The following is a 19,559-nucleotide window of genomic DNA, read 5'->3' on the forward strand; positions in this document are numbered from 1 at the left end:
TATGGTCCTCTGGGGATTAATCCTCACCCATCTATTCCTTTAGCGCTCTCTAAACTGGGGCTGCAGCTGCAAAGATAAGGAAAATAAGGCTTTGGTCGCTGGGTCCTCATCGACGCTCAACCATCAGAGCAGAGGCGCCAAAACCACTTTTACACGCGCCGAATATTCAACCATGTGAAACAACGGGTCGACTGCAAATTTGCGCTCTAGACGCTTTCAGTGCTTTTGGGCCTCAAGCCGATTTCTGCTTAAGTTTGACAGTGAATTGCTGTTACAGGTTACCTTTAAATAACCAATGTGTCAAAGCAGAACATTAAAGGCAATTATCAATCCACGCTGAGCCACGGGACGGAGGATGTGCTCGTCACTCTGAAATAAGAGCAAGACTCCGTTCTTTGCGGTTCATCCGTAGCTGGGCTTTAGATAAACTCACTGTGTGTGGAGGAAAAGAAAGAAATAAAAATCCTCCCCAATTTGAGTCTGGGCATAGAACCAAACCTCAATTCTCTTCACAAGTAGACGTGATTATTATTGGTGCTACACCAGAAGGTGGATGTCTTTGTTGTGTCCGTGCTTGTTGAAAACAGCCTGCTGTTCTGTTGGAACGACACAGACTTTCAAGCAATTTTGATCTCATTGCCTTGACACGTGTGGAGGGAGGGAACAGAGAGAGGGGAGAATTAAGCCCACAGACTGTTTTGTACATTTAAAAGCAGCAGATCCAAAGTTCCTCTGTTTCTGACTCAATCACTTCTTTCCTTCAATGGCAGTCTTCTGATGATGACATCATTATTAGGGCTGCCGGAGCAGGTTAGGGTTGGAAAAAGATGACACTGTCAGATAGATTTGCAGTGGCAGTGAGTATTGTATCACAGCACCTTTTTTTTTTACTATAATAAACTGTTACCCTAGCTCCCCAAAGCAGCTGTTTGTCATTCACCTTCTGGCTACTCCACTTTGATTTGTAGGTAAAAAGCTAAAGATGCCTGAAACCTGGCATAATCTAGAACTGGTCATGTGTGTAATTTAAGCAGTTACTTCAAGTTACTGTGAGGAATACGGCCCATGTCGTATGGCTGGGCCCGCTGTAGGGAAGGGAGGCACGGGAGGACCAGAACCAGGACCGAGCGGGGCAGACCAGACAGTCACACCCTGCTGCAGTAAAATGAGGTTTTCTAAATGGATCTGGTGCTCGGCAACACTACCACTGTGGTTGACAGGGACCGCCAGAATCAACACAAAATGAAAGTTCCTTTAGGAAGCTCGTAGCTTTGAGGATGTCTACAAGTTCGGTTGCATCCAAACTACACTTCAAAAAAATTAAATAATAACCACTCATCAGGTCTAATCTAATTATTTTTCTCCTGCTACTGCTAGCCCGAATCGGCCTATTTGATCAAAACCACATGGCACCTGTTATCTTGACGCTGAACGATGAGACGACCCGAGCTGGTGCCGGGAACCAGCAGCCAAGCTGAGGCCCATTAGAGAGCAGACGTATCCGTCAGAGGAGTTTCTATTCCATGTTTTCTGTGCTGCTGGTGAGATAATGAAATTCCAGTTGGATTTCATGACGGTATTTGTGCTCTATTAGACGGGGGAAGATGGAGCGAGAGAGGGCCGGTGCGAGACAGCGGGTCACGGACCGGACTCCGGATCACGGGCCGAGGTATGCATCACGGAGAGCGGTGAGCCATTACAACTCTGAACGAACTCAATTACTGTGTCGCTGTAGGCAGAGTGCGCTGTGCTGGTCTTCAGAAAGGAGGCAGGGGGAGAGATGGGAAAAGTCGTCTCGATGCTAAATTATTCATTTCGCCAATAATCCTATTTGAGGACGAAGAATCCACGGGTCGCCCGTCTCGTCTCGTCTCCCTCGCTCGACTTCCTCTGTACCGAAGTTCTAGCAGTCCTTTGTTTCCACATCTCACAACTTTCTTGCCAGCCTCACCTCGCCCGGTTGTGGACTTTTTACTGCCTCGATGAGTCGTTATTTCCACTGGATTATGATCTGGTACAGCATGTGTGCGGTTATCGTTTGGATCTGAAACAATAGTTTGGTGTTGCAGCATCAGTGGGGAGCGGTGAGCCCTGGGCCAGGACTACATTTGTGATCGGTGAAGGCGAGTTCAGACTGTGCGACGAGGCGAGCTCTTTGAAGGAAATACAGCTTTAATCTTTTTTTTGCTTTTATCCCTTCGCCTCTCTTTTCCTCCCCTGGGCGGTTTGTGTAAACCCGACTCATTACAGACACAACGGCTGGTAGATTGATGTTCATTATCAGTAAGTGTATGTACAGTGCACACATGACAAAGAATAACAAGCTACTCTGTTGTCAGTGCACCCTGCATGACGGTGTGTATTTTTCTCTGCACGCACAGTGTGTGTGTGTGTGTGTGTAGCTGCTGACCTTTAAGTTGGCTGTTTATCCTGGATGTGCTACACTGAATGTCAAATGAGCAGAATTGTTGTCCCCTCAAGTCTTCTGTTTATGTCCTTGAATTCATGTCCATATAAAAGGTGTGTGTGTGTGTGTGTGTGTGTGTGTGCTGCATCTCACCTATGTAGACCCTCCTACTGAAGCGCTGCATAAGAAGCAGGACAAATACATGAAGGGGAATAAGGTTGATGATGAACACGTAACCGCCCCAAGCCGACACCTGTGGGACGAAGAAGACGACAGCATTTTCAAGTTAGCTGGATCTTCGGCAACAGTTGTTGTTAATGAACGGGTGTAACAATTTGTAATATATGGTATGCACCAGGCGGCTCTGGTTCTGAGGAGGGAAGCCAGTGCGATAGGGTCTCAAAATTAGCATCGTCTCTAGTAGCCAGCAGGGGGCGACTCCTCTGGTTGTATAGAAGTCTATAGAAAATGACTCTACTTGTCTCTTGATTTATTCCCTCAGTAAACATTGTAAACATGAGTTTATGTCTCAATCTCTAGTTTCAAGTCTTCTTCAATACAGCATGATGTTCATTTAGTACATGATGGTCCATTTAGACTCAAACAGACCATAAAGCAGGGGATGCTTTAGGGCGGGACTACCGTGCAACAGCATTATCCAACGTTCAAATATTATCACTTCTGTTCACACCACAAACCAATGTGTGACGCCGCGATGACTCAGTCCCCTTCTTCTATACACAGTCTAAGGCAGGGGTCTCAAACTCATCTCCACTCTGGGCCACATCAGCATCACGGTCGGCCTCAAAGGGCCGGTTGTAAATGTAAGACTGTGTAAATGTAACTACTCCTAACATATTAGTACATAACTCTCTGCATTTGATTATTGTTTATTCAAGTGTAAAAATATTGTACATGCAGTTATATAAATGTAAACATATATTTAAGCACATTTCTGTTATTATAACATAAATCATTTTAATTTAGGGTTAAGAAACCCACATTACTCTATCAAAGATCAAACTATTGAAGAAAATAACAAAGACAAATATCAAACACAAGTTATTACATTAACTTTGTTCAAAGCTTAAAATCCTTTCAAGGGTGCGTTTGCACAATCTGACATGAAGTATTTCATGTGTTTTAAAGTCACGTTTAAAGTCTTCAATGTACTCGCAATACATTTCCATTTCAAATGTACAGTAACCAGCCAAAGAGCTGCTTCTGTGTTTAAGTATCTCATCATTGTGTCTTTCTATCATAGTTTTGACTTTCTATCTCGGAATTATGACTTTCTATCATAGTTATGACTTTCTATCTCATAATTTCGACTATGGGGATATTTTTATTATCAAGTCTAACTTTTTAAAAAAAAAAAGAAAAAAAAAAGTTATTTTTTTGTTTTTGTGCTGACGGAGTCACGGGCCACATAAAATGACGTGGCGGGCCGGGAGTTTGATACCCCTGGTCTAAGGCATGCAAATGCTCACCTGACAGAAGTCAGGTGAGCACACACACTTAGTTTACTGCGTCTTGTCATAATGGGATTCTGATCTCTGCTGAATCCGTGCGGCGCTTTCAGCCGCAGCACATAATCAGTATTATGCCCGGCCCACGAGTCCCTGTGGGCTGGGAACTGAAAGGTGGCTGTGTAAGCTACAGCGTTAAGACTGCTATTCTTCACATTATGTTGTCAGTCCCCCAAAAGGCAGGCACACACACACACACACACACCTTTTCAATCTTTGTGCTCACTGTCTCCAAGTGTTGTGTAACTCCCCGGTCGGTGAGCAACTGCCAGACAAAAGGCGCCGCAGCGTATAGCGCGAGGCGTTCAAATGACTCATCGCAGATTCACCCCACTCTGGCTGAACGATCGGTGGGTAAAGAAAAGGCTTCTCCAATTGTTTGTTTTTAGGTTTTTTCTGTCTGAGGGAATTTGTGAGGCAAACACAGTTTGATGGCCATCTGTGAGTGGCCCGGTTTCTGTGTTTCAGAGTCGATGTGGAATTTACACAGTGCTCTCCCTCGAGTTTATGACTCCGATTCACATTTTGCGTTAGGTTTAAAGTGTCAGATAGGACATGAATGTAGTCAGCCTGTCACAAGAATTACCTTTATTGAAACGATATATTGTCCTAGAACTTCAATTCTTAACAACACCCAGACATTAGAATGTAAACTTTTGTTTATATTCTGTGCAAACACACAACCAAAAACATAAGTTGGACTCTCAGGATCTGCGCAATGTCCAAGTCTTAAAAAGGGAAAACCCTGCTGTTTGTTCTGGCATCATGCTGACAAACACAAAGGGCGATATCGAAGCTATTTCCATGTATTGCAAGTCATGAACGTGAAGCTGGAGGTTTTTGTGTATTCTCACCATGTAGAAGTAGGAGAGGCAGCATCCGATGGACCAGAAGACAGATCCCGTTTTCACCGACTTCACCTGTAGTTCACATAGCAGAGCGTTAACCAACACACACAGAGTCGAATATACATCATATGCTTACACTAAGCTGAGCTGCTCCGTTCACTGTTTTGCCTCGAGCATTGGCTCCTTCAGACACAACTGTCTGAATTATTAATCATGTTTCCCTCGTTAACGACCTGCACAAAGCGGAGCGCCGCGTCCTACATAGCGTTACATTGCGCGAGGGCGGCTAACGAGGGCTTAACGAGGCCCGACTTAACGAAGGCCCGGGTGGGAGCCGCCATTGCTGGCTGGAGGAGATTGGATAAATTGGAGATGTGCTGGATTGACGGAAACGAGGGAGAAAGGGGGAGCTGGGGTAGGGAAAGGAATGGGAATGGATGCAACCACTAGAGACGGTTATGAAACTCATTCTGTCCTGTGTGATTTAATAGCCTCTATGGAAACAAGGGTTAATGTTAATGTAAACCAGGTTATGCTAGTCCGTTAATAACATTAGCCATTATAGCCACATGCACAAACCACTGAGGACCAGTGGGATGAATAAATGAGTAGAAGCGGACAGAGGAAGGTCACATCTGTGTGTGTGTAATACGCCTATAATCAAACAACCTGTACCATGTCCTCCTGACTTTAATACACATCACGATTGAGACACTGGAACCTCTTGTGTATGTTAATGACATGCATTTGCTCGTTGGATTAGCTGCTCCTAACATTAAGAAACATCTTAAATGAACACTTGGCTTTACGAGATCACATGATTGAATGAGGATAATGCTGCCGCGGCCTTTTCTCCTACCAGTGCCTTTATCTAGTATTACATGGAGGTTTAACTTCATGCAGTAAAGATGTAAAATACATACCCAGAGGTAGTAGGTGAACTGCAGGGCGAAGATGGCGATGCCCTCGTTGTCGAAGGAGCCGGCCACGGAGCGGGAGATGTAGCCGGGGACGATGGCGATGAAGCAGGCCGCCATCAGCCCCGCCCCCTGGTTCCACAGCTCCTTCGTGAGCAGAAAGGTGGAGATGGAGGTCAGGCCGCTGAACACCGGCGCCAGGAACACGCACACGTCCCGGATGTGGACGGTGATGTTCAGCAGGTTGAGCACGTAGTGGATGAGGCCCGCCGTGACCATCAGGCCTGGGTACACCTGGGGGGAGGAGGGATGGGAAGATGAGACAGGAAGTGTGCGGTGAAGTGAGGAGTCAAGTGTCATCAATAAAGGCCCCCGAAAAAGATCTCGTTTTCATCTCTGCTCTCATGTAATATGCATGTGATGTGATAAGAACAGCACCAATACTGCAGACTGAAAAATGCTGCTTTAAGCATCTTTCCACTGCTGTGACCGACATCATTTATTTAATAAATAAAACTAAATATAACCATAATAACCACGCAACAAGCTTGTTGCTACGTAGCTCACAGAGGCCCTGGAAAGAAGATGGGCTTTTACCAGCCGGCATCATCATCACCTCCACAACCAAAGTTGTGATGGCAGCGAACGTTACTGAACTTCCAGCGCACTAAACAATCTTTGAAGAAAACAAAGCATATTTGAGTTTTCTTCATATCGAAAACGACAGTAGAGGCGGACAAAGCTACGCAGAGTCCAAACCAAAGAGAGGAATGGAAACTTCACCTTTTGTTTGCAGTTCGGTGCTTCATGTTCAAATTATAGCTGACTCCAAAAAATGAAAACAAACTCATATTATGTTTAATCATGTACAAATGATTCCCAGCAGCTGTTTAAAACCATTACTGTTGACCCGACAGCTTAGACTTACATTCCCCTCTGTGGTTTGCATCAGTGAACTAAATACTGACGGCAAGACATGTTCAATACAATGTCTCAATAAACGCTCCAATAGAAAGATACTCGCGTAATAACGTGGCTTCTTAAGTAGAGCATTGTTTGTCCCTTATGTCGTTCCAGTGACATGTGATGCCAAAGGGTTGCTTTAGAGTAGGAGTGTAAATACTGATTGATTGTGATGGACTGCTGGACGGGGTTAGTCCCGAAGTTAGCGACAACTTTGGCCCACACTTAAGGTGGACTGACCTTTAAGGTGGAGTTTTGCTCAGCACCTCTCTCCCTCTCCTTGATGGACAGCAGCGGGATCGAAAAGCATGTTTTCTTTAAACCGTCGCCAAAACTATACGGTTTGTCACAGCAAGAAGCCGTAAAAACGATTATTATCGTCAAATATTCAGCGTTCCGACGGTCCTTGAACACATCATGTGACGAATGCTTTCGTCAGAAAAGGCAGAACAAAGCTTAAAATTGTGATACTTGTGAAAACATTAAATTCTGCGCTCCTCAGCGCAACTGGGAAGCCATGACTAACTCGTCTGAGAGCAACAGCCACCTGATAACAATCCCGTGAATCTGCAGGCTTCTGGACACAGTGACAGAGGACAGGAGAGGCTGTAAGTATAGGTTGTAAAAATGTAAACAATTAAATATACTTGGCACGTGTAGCCTCAGTTTTTTAGTAATATTTAATATATGGCAATATATGATTTATGGCATTGTAGTCGTGTTACACTGCACATAAACATTTTTGAGTTCTCTCTACCTCCAGCCGTGGTTGGGCCGTTTCCATAGAGAGGTGCAGGACTTGTATATTGCAGTGAAAACAGCGTACTAAAAGCTGTGGTTTCATCAGCTAATGTGCAACGTAAGTGCACTCTGTGGAACAGATTAGCTCGCGATAGCTCTCCCTTCATCAGCCCCGAATAGAGAGATCACACGCAGCGCTGCAAATAGAGGAGGAGGAGATCAGCATTCAGAGAGGAGTTGGGGTGTAATGACGTGACCCCGGTCCATCTGTCCTCTGGCGATTATGGAGACAAACCCAGTGCTCTCCGCTAACTCCCTGCCTCCCCCAGGAGCCGTTTGACCAGCCAGCTACTCGCTTACGGAGTGTGTGAGACGTGTAGCTGAGAGCGGGTTGAAGAGGATGACTGATACAGTAATGCGACTCATGGGGGATAAGGACAAGGGAAAGAAGGCACTACACACATGTGCACAATCAGACCCCATCCTCACGACACACAACATAAGAAACACTCACCGTGCCCCCTACTATCCTACCCAGAGGGTACCAGGCTCTTTCGTCAAACCAGTTGAGGAACTCGTAGAAGCCATTGGTGGTGAGGTGGTGAGTCGACCTGTAGTTGAACCTACAACAGTGGGAGAGAGGCAGAGGGGGGGGGGGGGGGGGTCTGTCAGACATGGCACGCCACTAAAACCAAAACGGAAGCGGCTACAGGGGACATCAGTGCCTCATCAACGCAAGGAAGCTCGGTTCCTCAGGTTTTTACATTCAAATTCAATCAAATGAAATTGATATAATGCAAAAATTGTCCAAATGCAGAGTTTATAACTAAGATTATTAGATCTAAGATCTTAGATATTTTTAATCAACACTATTTTCTGTTCGATGTGTACCTAACTTTTGTGGTCGGACAGTTTTCACAGCGGCCTGAATAAAATAAAAATGGGTCCAGCTTTACGTCGCCTCTGGAGAGCTAAACGAAGCAGAGGATTGATTTAAAAAGGATCAGTTTGAAAGCATCAACCGCACCATCGATCTTCTGATGGTGAAGCAGACGGCAGTCTCCTGGGCGGATCGTTGTATGTATGTTAGGGGCAGTGATCTTTCCCAGACACACGGGGAAGGGAAAATAAAGTGTTGCAGCATGCTTGTGTCTTTACATTGGCATTTTGTCATGTCAGCGGTGTCTACAAATCATCACCCTCCCACCCAACCCGCCATGTATTACAGCACGACACACCTCTTCATCTTAACGGAGGGCTTGTTTGCTTGTCGTCTTGCGGACAGACCTCAATTCAGATCGCTTGATGAATCACTGTGTAGTTATTTTAGCATCAGACTTGTGGCTCCTGGACACACCGAATACAACCGTATTCAGTAAAACGTTGTTGGTATCCATGAAGGTTAGCCCCTCCTCCTCTACTGCGCATCTAGAGCGCGTGACGCAAAGGTACACTTCCGATCTCGAGGTCAAACTTGCACGAGTAACACAAGGCGAAAATTCACTTTGCGTTCGGTGTGGACATAACGTGACCAAATGCAGCCCACAAGTTGACTTTAGCGTGCATTCAGCCTTCATGTAAGCCTTACGGCGTGAGCAACAACACGGCTAACAAAGCGGCTCTGCTGACCTGCTGAAAAAGCACAAACAAACGCGCACTGACGGAGCGGGCTGAGGGAACCGTCGACATCAAACAAACTTCCACTTTGAGTATTTAGAAGAGTTTAAAAGTTGCAGAGCTGAGAAGAAACAACAAAAGGCGTTTCAAAGTCCCGGCTGTGAGCAACGTTGGAAGTTGTGACTGTGTCACAACAAAGTCACAGCGTGGGAAAAAAGCTTTCAGTTGCAATACCACCGAGGCAAACTGATGAAATACCATCAACATGAAGAACTGTAGAAGAACTTCAACCAGCAGAATGACAAGACGGAGGCTGGAGCCACAGAGAGAAGAGATGCAGAGCTGCAATTATAAAAAAACTGGAGACATCAGCTGAGAGCCCTAGATGAGACAACAAGAGAGATGTTGAAACTAAAACTGGTTAATAGTATTGTTTGTATATGCAAACTATAATACTATTATTGTTTGCAGATGAGCACTTAATCTAACCACGCTGTGTAATACTCTGGAGTTCACAATCTAACTACAGTAGAAGAGCATCAGACTGGCATTCTAGCTATTTAGTTTGGCTTTAGAGATTCCATCAGCACAGAGATTTGAACTGGATGTGACTGAAAGGCCACGTAGTGTGGTCATAAATACATCGAACGCATATTGCGTTATCGCCCAGCATTAGTCTACGAGGGACTAGGAATTGACAGAAACACAGTGAACTACTGAAAATACAACCACTGTTAAAGGCCTTTAACCTTATTTCCGTGCGATTAATTCATGTCAATACATTTGTTCCAACAGTTTTTGTACTCTTACACAACAACGTGAATATTTCACGACCAAAAAGCGGCATATTTGGTTTCTTAACGAGGTTGATTTTTCTGAGCTTTCGCACCTTGAATAAAGGCATCGACCAATCACGTTGTGTGGAACGGGTCGAGTTGTGCTTGTATTCATGTTATAACATGGAGGCTGCGTAGTCCTGATCAAGAGGTCAAACTGTATCGCTCCCTGACAAAGGCAGCGCAGATCCGCTCCTTCCCCTCTTACCTTTCACAATAAAAGGCCAGAGACATAATATTCTCGGGAGAGTATTTCTGCATTTTTCGCCACATCACTGATGTGTGAAGGCCTTTATTGACAATTTGCTGGGAAAGCGACACAAACGTCACTCTTCCACATTCGACCACAGCCTCGGCTAACAGCGTAGGAAGTAGACAAGGTTCTATTTGCATTCACACAAAGAACCGAAGTCACCAGGAATATAACTCAACATTTGCCCTTCCTTTCTCACACGCTACGTTCTCCCGGTCTTCTATTTCTCCAGTCATTCACAGCCTCTGAGGGTTTGAGAGAACAGTCCAACTGCAGCCTCGTCCGTGCTGCTACTGTCGAAGAGGCCATGCTGATACACCAGCGGCTAGTCTGCTTTGTCCCCTGAGCTGTTCACCAAGTGTTAAACTGATCAATCGAAACTGTCCCTTCATGTAACACTGAACATTTGACGGATGGATTGCAGCACACGGCTCTCTCTGCCCCCTCAGGATCGAGTGCTATATTGGGAGTACTTGCACAGGTGTTTGAGCTTACACCCCACACACAAACACACACACTCCGTTGAGTCTTCGGTGCTCTCATTCCTGCCTGTATGGACGGAATGACTCTACTTTTTCTTTTTACAGTCGCAGCCCGAGAGGACAGAAGAAAAATAGTATCCCAGTTGGAGCTTCAATTTCTTGCTCTGCTGGCTCCGATCAAGGTTCGCAACTTGAAAACAAAAAGACTTTAGGAGCTTGAGACGGGAGTGAGGCTAAGTTGAGTTCTTAGAAAGGTCAGACTGAGGACGGCATTAATCAATTCCACAGAGAGAAGTCAATGTCCTTCACAGTTTTTCACTTCAATCTATCGCTGACCAGGCACGTGCGTGAGAGACTGTGTTTGAAACCCAGCCTCAGATCCAGAGCTATGCGTCCATTAGCGACAGCCTTCTGGGTTAAATATGAATACGTCTCGGGGAGCAAAGCACTGCAGCAAAATAAAATTAAATAAAAAAACACCAATCATTCTCGGTGGACGGTCACTAGACAAATTAAAGTCTGTAAATAATTCAGAGTAGCAGCTGAAAGCTTTATTGCACTAAGGTGAATCTATTCCACCACACGTGGGACCGCTGTAACACGTTGCCCGGCCCACACTCAAGGCAGTGAGTGGAAGTAAAATGTGCGAGCATCATTTGGATTAATCCCCATGGCAACACTTGTGGCAGCCCGCCACTGCATATGGGAAATCATTCAGGGTGTGACGCACATCTCTGAGCTGGATTTCACCTCAACAGTAGTAATTGTATCTATATATGCATTAGTACGGACTAAGAGTCCGTCCACTATAATAATAAAATACGTCTTTGGTCTTCTTTCCAGGACACGATGATGTCACCGCCCTGCTTTGATCATTCCTGATAACAACAAGCCCTTCTCCTCTGCGTGCACGCCAACGACCGCTCTGCGTGGCGGGTGGCCAATAGAGCCGAGCCGAACAGAGGGGCAGAGTCACCCGGGGACAACCCGTGGCGCCGTCTTCTCCGAGGCCGGGAGAGGCGGCGTGTGGCGTCCGATCCCATTCGAGACACAGGTACTTTGCTACCGTGCTGCAATTGGCTCAGGCATATCCTACATCCGGGACGCGGTCAACCAATACACCCCCGCCCGTCCACTACGCTCTGCTGCAGCCAATCGGCTTGCTGCTCCCTCACTACGAAAGACCGCTCTACAAAGTCGCAACTGTTTGCTGTACTGGCTCCTCGATGGTGGAATGAACTCCCAATGAGGACAACATGAAACACGAATAACTGTGGGAAAAATAGCCTGAGGAGAACTTTACTGGATTAGAAATAAGAACCAGTGAAAAACATAACGTCACACAGCAGTAGATAAGCGGTCAGTAACTGGCCACTATTGCCAAACAAGTTGCCGCATTTGTTGTCCTAAATACAATTACCGGACCACTAACGAGATTTGTATCACCGTGTGAAAAGGAAGTCACCATGCTGTTAAGCAGCACATTTTGGAAGTGTAATACCTGTCACCTAGCTACCGTTACAGGGCTTCATATCATACCAAGATATTAACAATATATGTTCAACAGTCAGCCTGGGCATAGTACTTATTTTTATAGTATATGAAATACACAGAACACTGTATTGCTACGAGCTCTGTCTGCAGAGGACAATTGAGCTAACAAGCTCAGCCTGGGGTCAGGATGAGAAACTGAGCCGAGAGAGGAAGCATCGGTCAAAGTCAAGTTGGTCTGTATTATCCCTGAGAGGAAGCTCGTCCTGGCACAGGCAGCCATATATAGCTCCGTACCATCACAGGGCTGGAGGCCAAAACATATTGTGTGCCTCACACCGTTGCAGAGGGCTGGCCACATGCTCAGAGTAGAGTGGGACAGGGGTCAGAAGCTGAGGGCAAAATAGATAGAAACCGTAATAACCTCTGTTTTTTCCTTCTCCTTCACCTGCCGTATCTGGCCTGTGCCGGCTTGTGAAGCAGCCGTGTTGTGCAACTGGTCAGGGCTCTCTGAATGCTTGATGCGGCGGGAGCGGCCGGCATGAAAGGGATGACGCTCTCTCCTCCTGCGCCTCCATCTGTCCGGAACTGCAGACAGCAATCTGCTAAATCATCATCGTCTCTTAACTCCACTGGCCCAGTTTTGAGTGAAACCTAAATTTCACAGTCCTTGAAGACTTCTAGGTTTGTAAACTGCTCTGAGGCATGGCCGAGATGTGATCGACAGAGAAAGAAGAAGGGAGGAAGACATGTAGAGGGGAGCAGTGGGGTGAGTAGAGTTTGGAGCAAGGATTTCTGACATATGCCGTATTATTCCCTGATAGGGATGTCATGGGAACCAATACTTTGGTACCAAGTCGATGCCATAATTATGTAAACTAGTATTGTAAATTGTTTGATTGTTTTTTATTGTGAAAAGCATGAAAACGGAAGTGATTTTACTGTGACGAGACAGGAAGTAGCATGATACGTGCTTCTTCACGACAACAAAGGAAATGATAAGTGAAAACCTAACGTATATGTCGGGTGCAAGAGCGCGGTCTGTTCACCAACAGTTGTTAAACTGCAGTTTTCAGGAAGTAAAGTGTTCCGTTCAAAACCAGACGTGTCTTGGTCGTCATTAGAAGCTCCACTTCACAACAACGAGATTGTCCTCGATTCTTCTACAGTAACGCAGGTACCGATTAGGTAGCGATCAAGGCTCAAGGCTAACGCCGAGAAAATTTCCCTGATAATGCTACATTGTAAACAACAAATCTGTGTAGTAATCGATAGGAGAGCTAGTTAACGTTAGCAGCTGGTGGGCAGCACAGTCCTGCTTGGCTAAAAAACAGAGCTAACTGCTAACTACGGAGTTTGCACTGAGTTACATTATGATGCATTCAAGCCTGCAGGTAAATTATAATGTTATCATGAGGAGTTTGAATGTAACCTTGTAAAATTGAGTTCATGGTGAGAAACTTAAGGCGGACCATCAGAGATTAATAATAAAGTCGCAGAAATCATCATGCAAACGGTAACAAAGGACTCGGGTATTTAAGAGGAGGAGCCTTCCGATTATTTGTTTGTGGTGCTAAACCAAAGTTCATAGAGTTCCAGCGTTGAATGTCCACAGGCAAACAGACCTTCAGGTCAAAGTAGATTAATCTGAGTTCCACCAATTTATTCTCTTTGTGTTAAACAAACATGCTAACTTCTCGATCAAAGAACAACAAAGGAGTGTATGTTGAAGCTGCTAACGGGATTTATTGTTTTGTTTCTTTTACGGCGGTATCGAATTGGGGTGAGAGTTTCATTATGATGAGACAAGAATGTGTGAGCTGAGGCTGTGCAGGGGAAGAACAGACACCAGGCACAGAACGCCTCGCAGAAAATAAATGGAAATGCAATAACAGTTTGTAATCTGGCTTTGCTGCCTATTAAAAAAATATAAATTACAAAAGTGTTCACACATGTGTATCGTTAAAGAAACAGCGGAGAACTGTAACTGACCCCAACGGGAGAAAGCTGGTCTCCAAGCGCTTAATTAAAGCCATACGAAACGTCGGCTGGGGAGAGAGAGCAGAGGACCGAGCGGTGCCCACGGTCACTCAATGCAGAGGGTCGGAAGCCAACTGTCTGAACGCTAACTGTCAAAACAGAGGATCTGGAGAAAGTTATAACGCTTAGTGCTGAGAAAAGTTAAACGGGACATATGCTCATTTCAAAGTTCATATTTGTACTTTGGGTTTCTACTTGAACATGATCACATGATTTAATGTTTAAAAAAAACACTTTTTCTCACAAAGCCCAGTCCGCTCAGATTTGCTCGCCACAAAAGACGGCGCACCTTTGCAAAGGTAGTTCTCAAGCCGTCGGCAGAGATACTCCGATGGAGGGTATATTCTAATGAGCCTGCATGAGACATGGGAAGGAGAGCCAAATCTGATTGGCTTGTTGAATCACATGTTTTCTGATACAGACAGCCCACAAAAAAAAACTAAAACTGACATGGTCGTCTTATGTCTCAGTTAGTGGGTTGTCAGGCACTCTAGAAACCCAAATGTATGTGCACAAGTGACTAAGAAGTGACTTTTTCGTGGTATTTCCCCGTCAAACGTTTGAAACTGAGCCGGTTTAGAGTCCAGGGGAGGCGGGAAACTCAACACAAAAACATTTATTAAAATCTGGCATCCAAATCCCACAAATTCTATATTGTGGTAAACAGGGGGTGAGGCAGGCGGGGAGTCTGACTGGCTGATGAAAGAACACCACCCGAGGGAGAGTATAGGTAGGAACCAACAATTGCCCAACTCACCCACAACGTTCCCCTTGCTTTCCATATGTCAAATCAATCAGATCAAACTATTTCCAAAAGAAAATCGACCCCCAAAACCCTGTGATCAGTTTGCACCGAGGAGGCAGCGGATGAGACAGTGGTGAGCCTCATTCATTCTCTAAATCACCCACAATGGGCGAGGGGACCAAAGGGAAGCGATACTTCATCACACGTCTCATGAAAACTTGCTTTAGATATCTGGGGAGCCAGAGAAGTAGAACCATCAGTGATGAAAGGCTCACCGTGAATAAAGTGAATGTTTTTTTTGTTAGAGCTACCAGCTGTGTGTTTCCAAAGGGTCCTCTCTCTTTTTTTAGTTTGTTGCTAAAACCAAGCACACCTCAAAAAAGCTATTGAAAGAAAAAGGCATTCGAGTTACGAGCCTATTTCATGGTCTGATTCTCTGCTCTTCAAGTCCATTTCAGAAACTGATGAGAAACAGAAGAGCACCTTTAAAAAAAAGAAAAAAAAAAAAAAAATGTGGTCACCGTTCTCATCTTGTCATGTTAATCTGATTCCTTATCTTGTTCGCCGTTCCAGCCCGAGTGGCTTTGTTCAATTTCATATCAGAGTAGTAATCTCGTAATGAAGCTCTGCGGTCTGGTTTTTGAAGTGGACTCGCGGCACAACCGAGAGTCACAGGTTTGTATCTGCATGGTGTTCAGTAGGGTCAGGCCAGTGTAAATTTAGCACCGGACCGGACCAGAAAATGGGCGTGGTCATGACATGTTTGCCTCTGTTACACCTTTTCTAAGCAAACATAACATTGTGTTTATCAAGTTGTGATATTGCTTATTACTAATGAAAGTTGGATTTTGCGCCATGACAACATTTAAGCTCGTAAACCGCACCAGCAAAAAAAACGGAAGTGGACCAGACTCTGACGTCCAGAAGGGTTTCTGATGAGAGCCCACAACTTAAAGCTCCACTGATCAATGTCTGGCCACTAGGGGGCAGAGGAACTCCAAAACAAGCCGGTCCTGACATACTGTGGTTGATCCATCGCTGAAAACGGCACTTTTTAGAGTTATTCACTGACCAATTCAAATTTGATGCAGTCATTAAATTCAATACCATCACAAAAAATATAAAGCTGACTCTTTTAAAAAGGAGATTTGAATTAGGGAAATCAATGCAAAGTTCAACCTGTTGTAATTAAGTAGAAATTCATAGATAGAGATAAAGTTATTGGGAAAACACACCGTTAAAAGGGCATTCTGGAAGTGCTTCCCTTCCCTCACAGACTGGTTAGCTTGGAGACCTGGACCGGAGAGGCGCGACGTTATCAAATATGCATTAAGGAAACGTGTCTTTCTGGAGTGTTGTAGCAAGTCGAAGAGGCAGAAGAAAAAAAAAGGTCCTGAAGCAGCAATCTGAGAGGGAAGATGGTGCGGCCAGGATTTCAAGCAGCTGTTCTGCACTGTATTAATTCTAACAATGTTTGACCTTTGACAATTTAAGCCAAGGGATGCACAGTACAGGAAGAAAGCCAAACTCAAATAACACCGCTTTTCAGGAATAAAATAATCTACGTTTTAGAAGTGACATTGATAAAAGGCAGAGTTCACAGGGTTTGGTTTGGGCTCATCTTCGGCGGCAGTCAGAAGCACTAACAGCCTAACAACACCACATGTCTCAGCCCGATGCAGTCATGATGAATATTTAATGAGGAGACGCTTCGCTTGCTCCGACCAGCTGCTCGACACGTCTGAGTGCCTCGGGAGCGGATTGTGGGGAGGCGGACCGGCTCTCCAAACTTTATTTTGGGGGAAAAAAACAAAAAGAACGGACCACTCAATGAGCATGCAGGTCTACCAGCCCGCCAACTTCAACCACCTGCTTCCTTTCAAATCCATTAGAAACATTGTGTCACAGTCCACTTATGGCCCTGACTGTATATAGAGCTCTACATGATTCTTTTTTCTCATTTGCCCTCATCGTTAGCTGGCTGATTTTGACTCGTTACAGCCACCAACTGAAGCTACGTCTCTCAGAGCTGCTGCATGCAGCATAATAAAATAATGATCCCAGTCTCCTCCACACAGTGAGGCATGCAGCGTATCAAACAAACAGCGGTAACAGATCGCTCCTCGCTATCGGCAGTTATCCTTAGCCCAGGCCTCTGTATCGGGACTGTGCACACAGTGGCTCCCTCTTAACGGTTCTCTATTCCTTCAGTGCTGTAGCTGCAGGGCAGAACGCCGACTTCTGTCTGGCACTTCTCAAGAGTTCAAAGTGAAAACAGAGTCTCGGTGCTGAACGGAATCTCCTGCTGACGGCCAATTACTTGCCGCGGTGGCTGACGGAGGAGACAAACTGACCGGCCACGGCAACAAAAGATTGACCTCCATTCAGCCAGTGGCTCGGTGCCATTACTCACCCTGCATGTCAGCGGGGGGTTATGAAGCGTGGGTACACCAGCAGTACTTGCTTGCATCCTACACAATTCCTTTTACTTTCAGAAAGTCTGAAGGAACATTTAGGAGTGACTTGCCGTGTCATGTTGGGGTACCTTTAAGGTTTACTCTGAGGCAACATGGTCATAAAGCCCTTCTCTGAAATGATTTCCCAAGTTATGTAACACTAAACTGTGTTTACATACTAAATGTCATCAAGACATCCACAAATGTTACTCGGTAAACTAAATTGTATGGCCATTTTGCGATCTACAAAATTGAGTCCATGTCCACAATGTGTTTGTCAAATGTTGTGCTCTGGCAGCAGACGGGTTTTGAGCCTTTGATATTTTCCACTGAGCGATGAGTCCATTCCCTTCCACATCACCGCGCCCTTGGCCCGGAGGACTGCCATTCTGTGACTGCTGTGTCCTCTGCAATACCACCAGAAAATCATGAGCAGGTCTGTCTGTGTGTGTGTGCGCGTGTGTGCGCGCTGTGGGCTATTAAATGCAGACGAGGAAACCTTGGCCTGCTTGTTTACCGTATTACTGATGTGACTATCACCGACACGCTTTCTCTTTGACTATTAGCATCTTGCGGGACGAGCTGGCCGCTCATTTTCTCTCTTATCTCCTGAGAGCTATAGCGGGGGAAATGGTTGCTGCCGTATGTGTCCTGATGCTAAAGGCCAGTCATTGAAACTAATGGAGTCATTGGAGTGCAGAGAAAAGTATAAACTTTCCCAATATGAACATGTTGGTCGATGTGGCCACACTGTGGAAAAAAAACTATGCAAATACATTAGGAGCCAAGTAGAGCATTTGCAGTCATTGTGAGGCCTGGAGCTTTGTTTCTTAAATTAGAGGTCACGGGTTCCATCTATGGTGGGAGGCTGCCCGCATGATGAAGGAGGCAAATGATTTCCATGAGTCTGACTTCTGGGGCGAGCCTGTCCTATTTGTCATTTGGCTCTCGGGCTGAAAGAGTTCGCAGCCGGCTCTCGACGAAGCCTCCCCATCGACCGGGGGGGCTCGATGAGACGCTTTCCATTTAGGTTTTAAAAAGCTGCTTAACAGCTCGTGGACCGGGATCGACAAAGACGTTTGTTCTAAACAACACAGCCCCTAACGAGGTTAGCATAGCTGCAAAAGCATCATCGCAGAACTGGAGTATTTATTCATTGAAAGAAGAGCAAAGAACGAGAACAACTCTTCACTCTTCTCCTGAACGGCCCAGGATAAGAGCTAGATTGACAGATGGTTCATCCAGTCACCGTATTGTATTTTTTTAGGATTTCATTAGGGTGAATTTGCTGCAGTATTTCCTACCCAAGTGGCATGCTTCTATTGGATAGACAGGCTAACCGACCTGAGATCTTACAGATCACCAGCCAGGATTCAGCAGCATCCAATCAGCAACACAGATCAGATTGTTACTGTGACACCTCTAATCTCTTTATCAGAGGAATACAGCCACCAACGCTATCTCCTTCACCAACATCCTTTAGAGCAGGGATTCCCAAAGTGTGGCGCACGAGCTGCCTCTAGGGGGTGCCCGAGAGGAAAAATGTAATGGTGGTCTAATGGTGTAATAATTAATATTAAATATAATTTCACAAAATAAAAACATGAATGTAACAGACTGTCTCGTGTCCAGTTACTACTGTATGATAAGTGCCCTTATACACGAACCCAAGACGCTCGGTTACATGCATTATAAAAAATTAAAAAACGTACAATTTAATAAATAAATGCACTTCAGCTCCTGCTCTTTTACATACACTAGCTAGCCTAGCTTGTGCAGCTAACAGCTAACTTCATTCATTCAGCAACATTCATGCAAATATGCTAAACTGGCTGAAATCGGGGAAACTGTCAGATGGGACATCTGATGCTATCAGTCATAAAAGAGGAAAGGGACAGAGAGAGCGAGAGCGAGCGAGGAATCAGAGGCGAGAGGAACGGAGAGGTGCGTTGGGGAGAGACCGGGAGACAAAATCTAGCCAGAGTCAGAGGAAGATGAGCCGGAGGAGACCGAAAAGGAGGAAGGGATAGCACAGACAAATCGGGAGCACATAGGCCCATCGCAGAGTCAATGTTAAAAAGAGGAAATATGACTGGGGGAAAAAAAAGAGGCAATATGATGAAAAGTATCTGTGTCTGGGCTTCACTTGGATTGGCAACGCAGATTGCCCAAAGCCACAGTGCGTGGTGTGCAGTGAGGTTCTGGCTAGCCACCTGAACACCAAGCATGCCAGT

General features: G+C 45.3%; 1 protein-coding gene across 1 annotated transcript in view; it reads right to left on the reverse strand.

The window, feature by feature from the left end:
* The window catches only part of LOC306782244 (dolichyl-diphosphooligosaccharide--protein glycosyltransferase subunit STT3B-like), a 45,100-nt gene that overhangs the window by 11,032 nt on the left and 14,509 nt on the right, over positions 1-19,559 (reverse strand). The window contains exons 2-5 of the mRNA XM_079275514.1: positions 7,920-8,028; positions 5,708-5,995; positions 4,791-4,856; positions 2,561-2,660 (exon numbers count right to left, since the gene is read on the reverse strand). Coding sequence (XP_079131640.1) covers positions 2,561-2,660; positions 4,791-4,856; positions 5,708-5,995; positions 7,920-8,028 — 563 coding nt within the window. The remainder of the gene's footprint in view (positions 1-2,560; positions 2,661-4,790; positions 4,857-5,707; positions 5,996-7,919; positions 8,029-19,559) is intronic.

The sequence above is a fragment of the Melanostigma gelatinosum genome (assembly GCF_949748355.1).
Source record: "Melanostigma gelatinosum genome assembly, chromosome: 9".
Lineage (NCBI taxonomy): Eukaryota > Metazoa > Chordata > Actinopteri > Perciformes > Zoarcidae > Melanostigma > Melanostigma gelatinosum.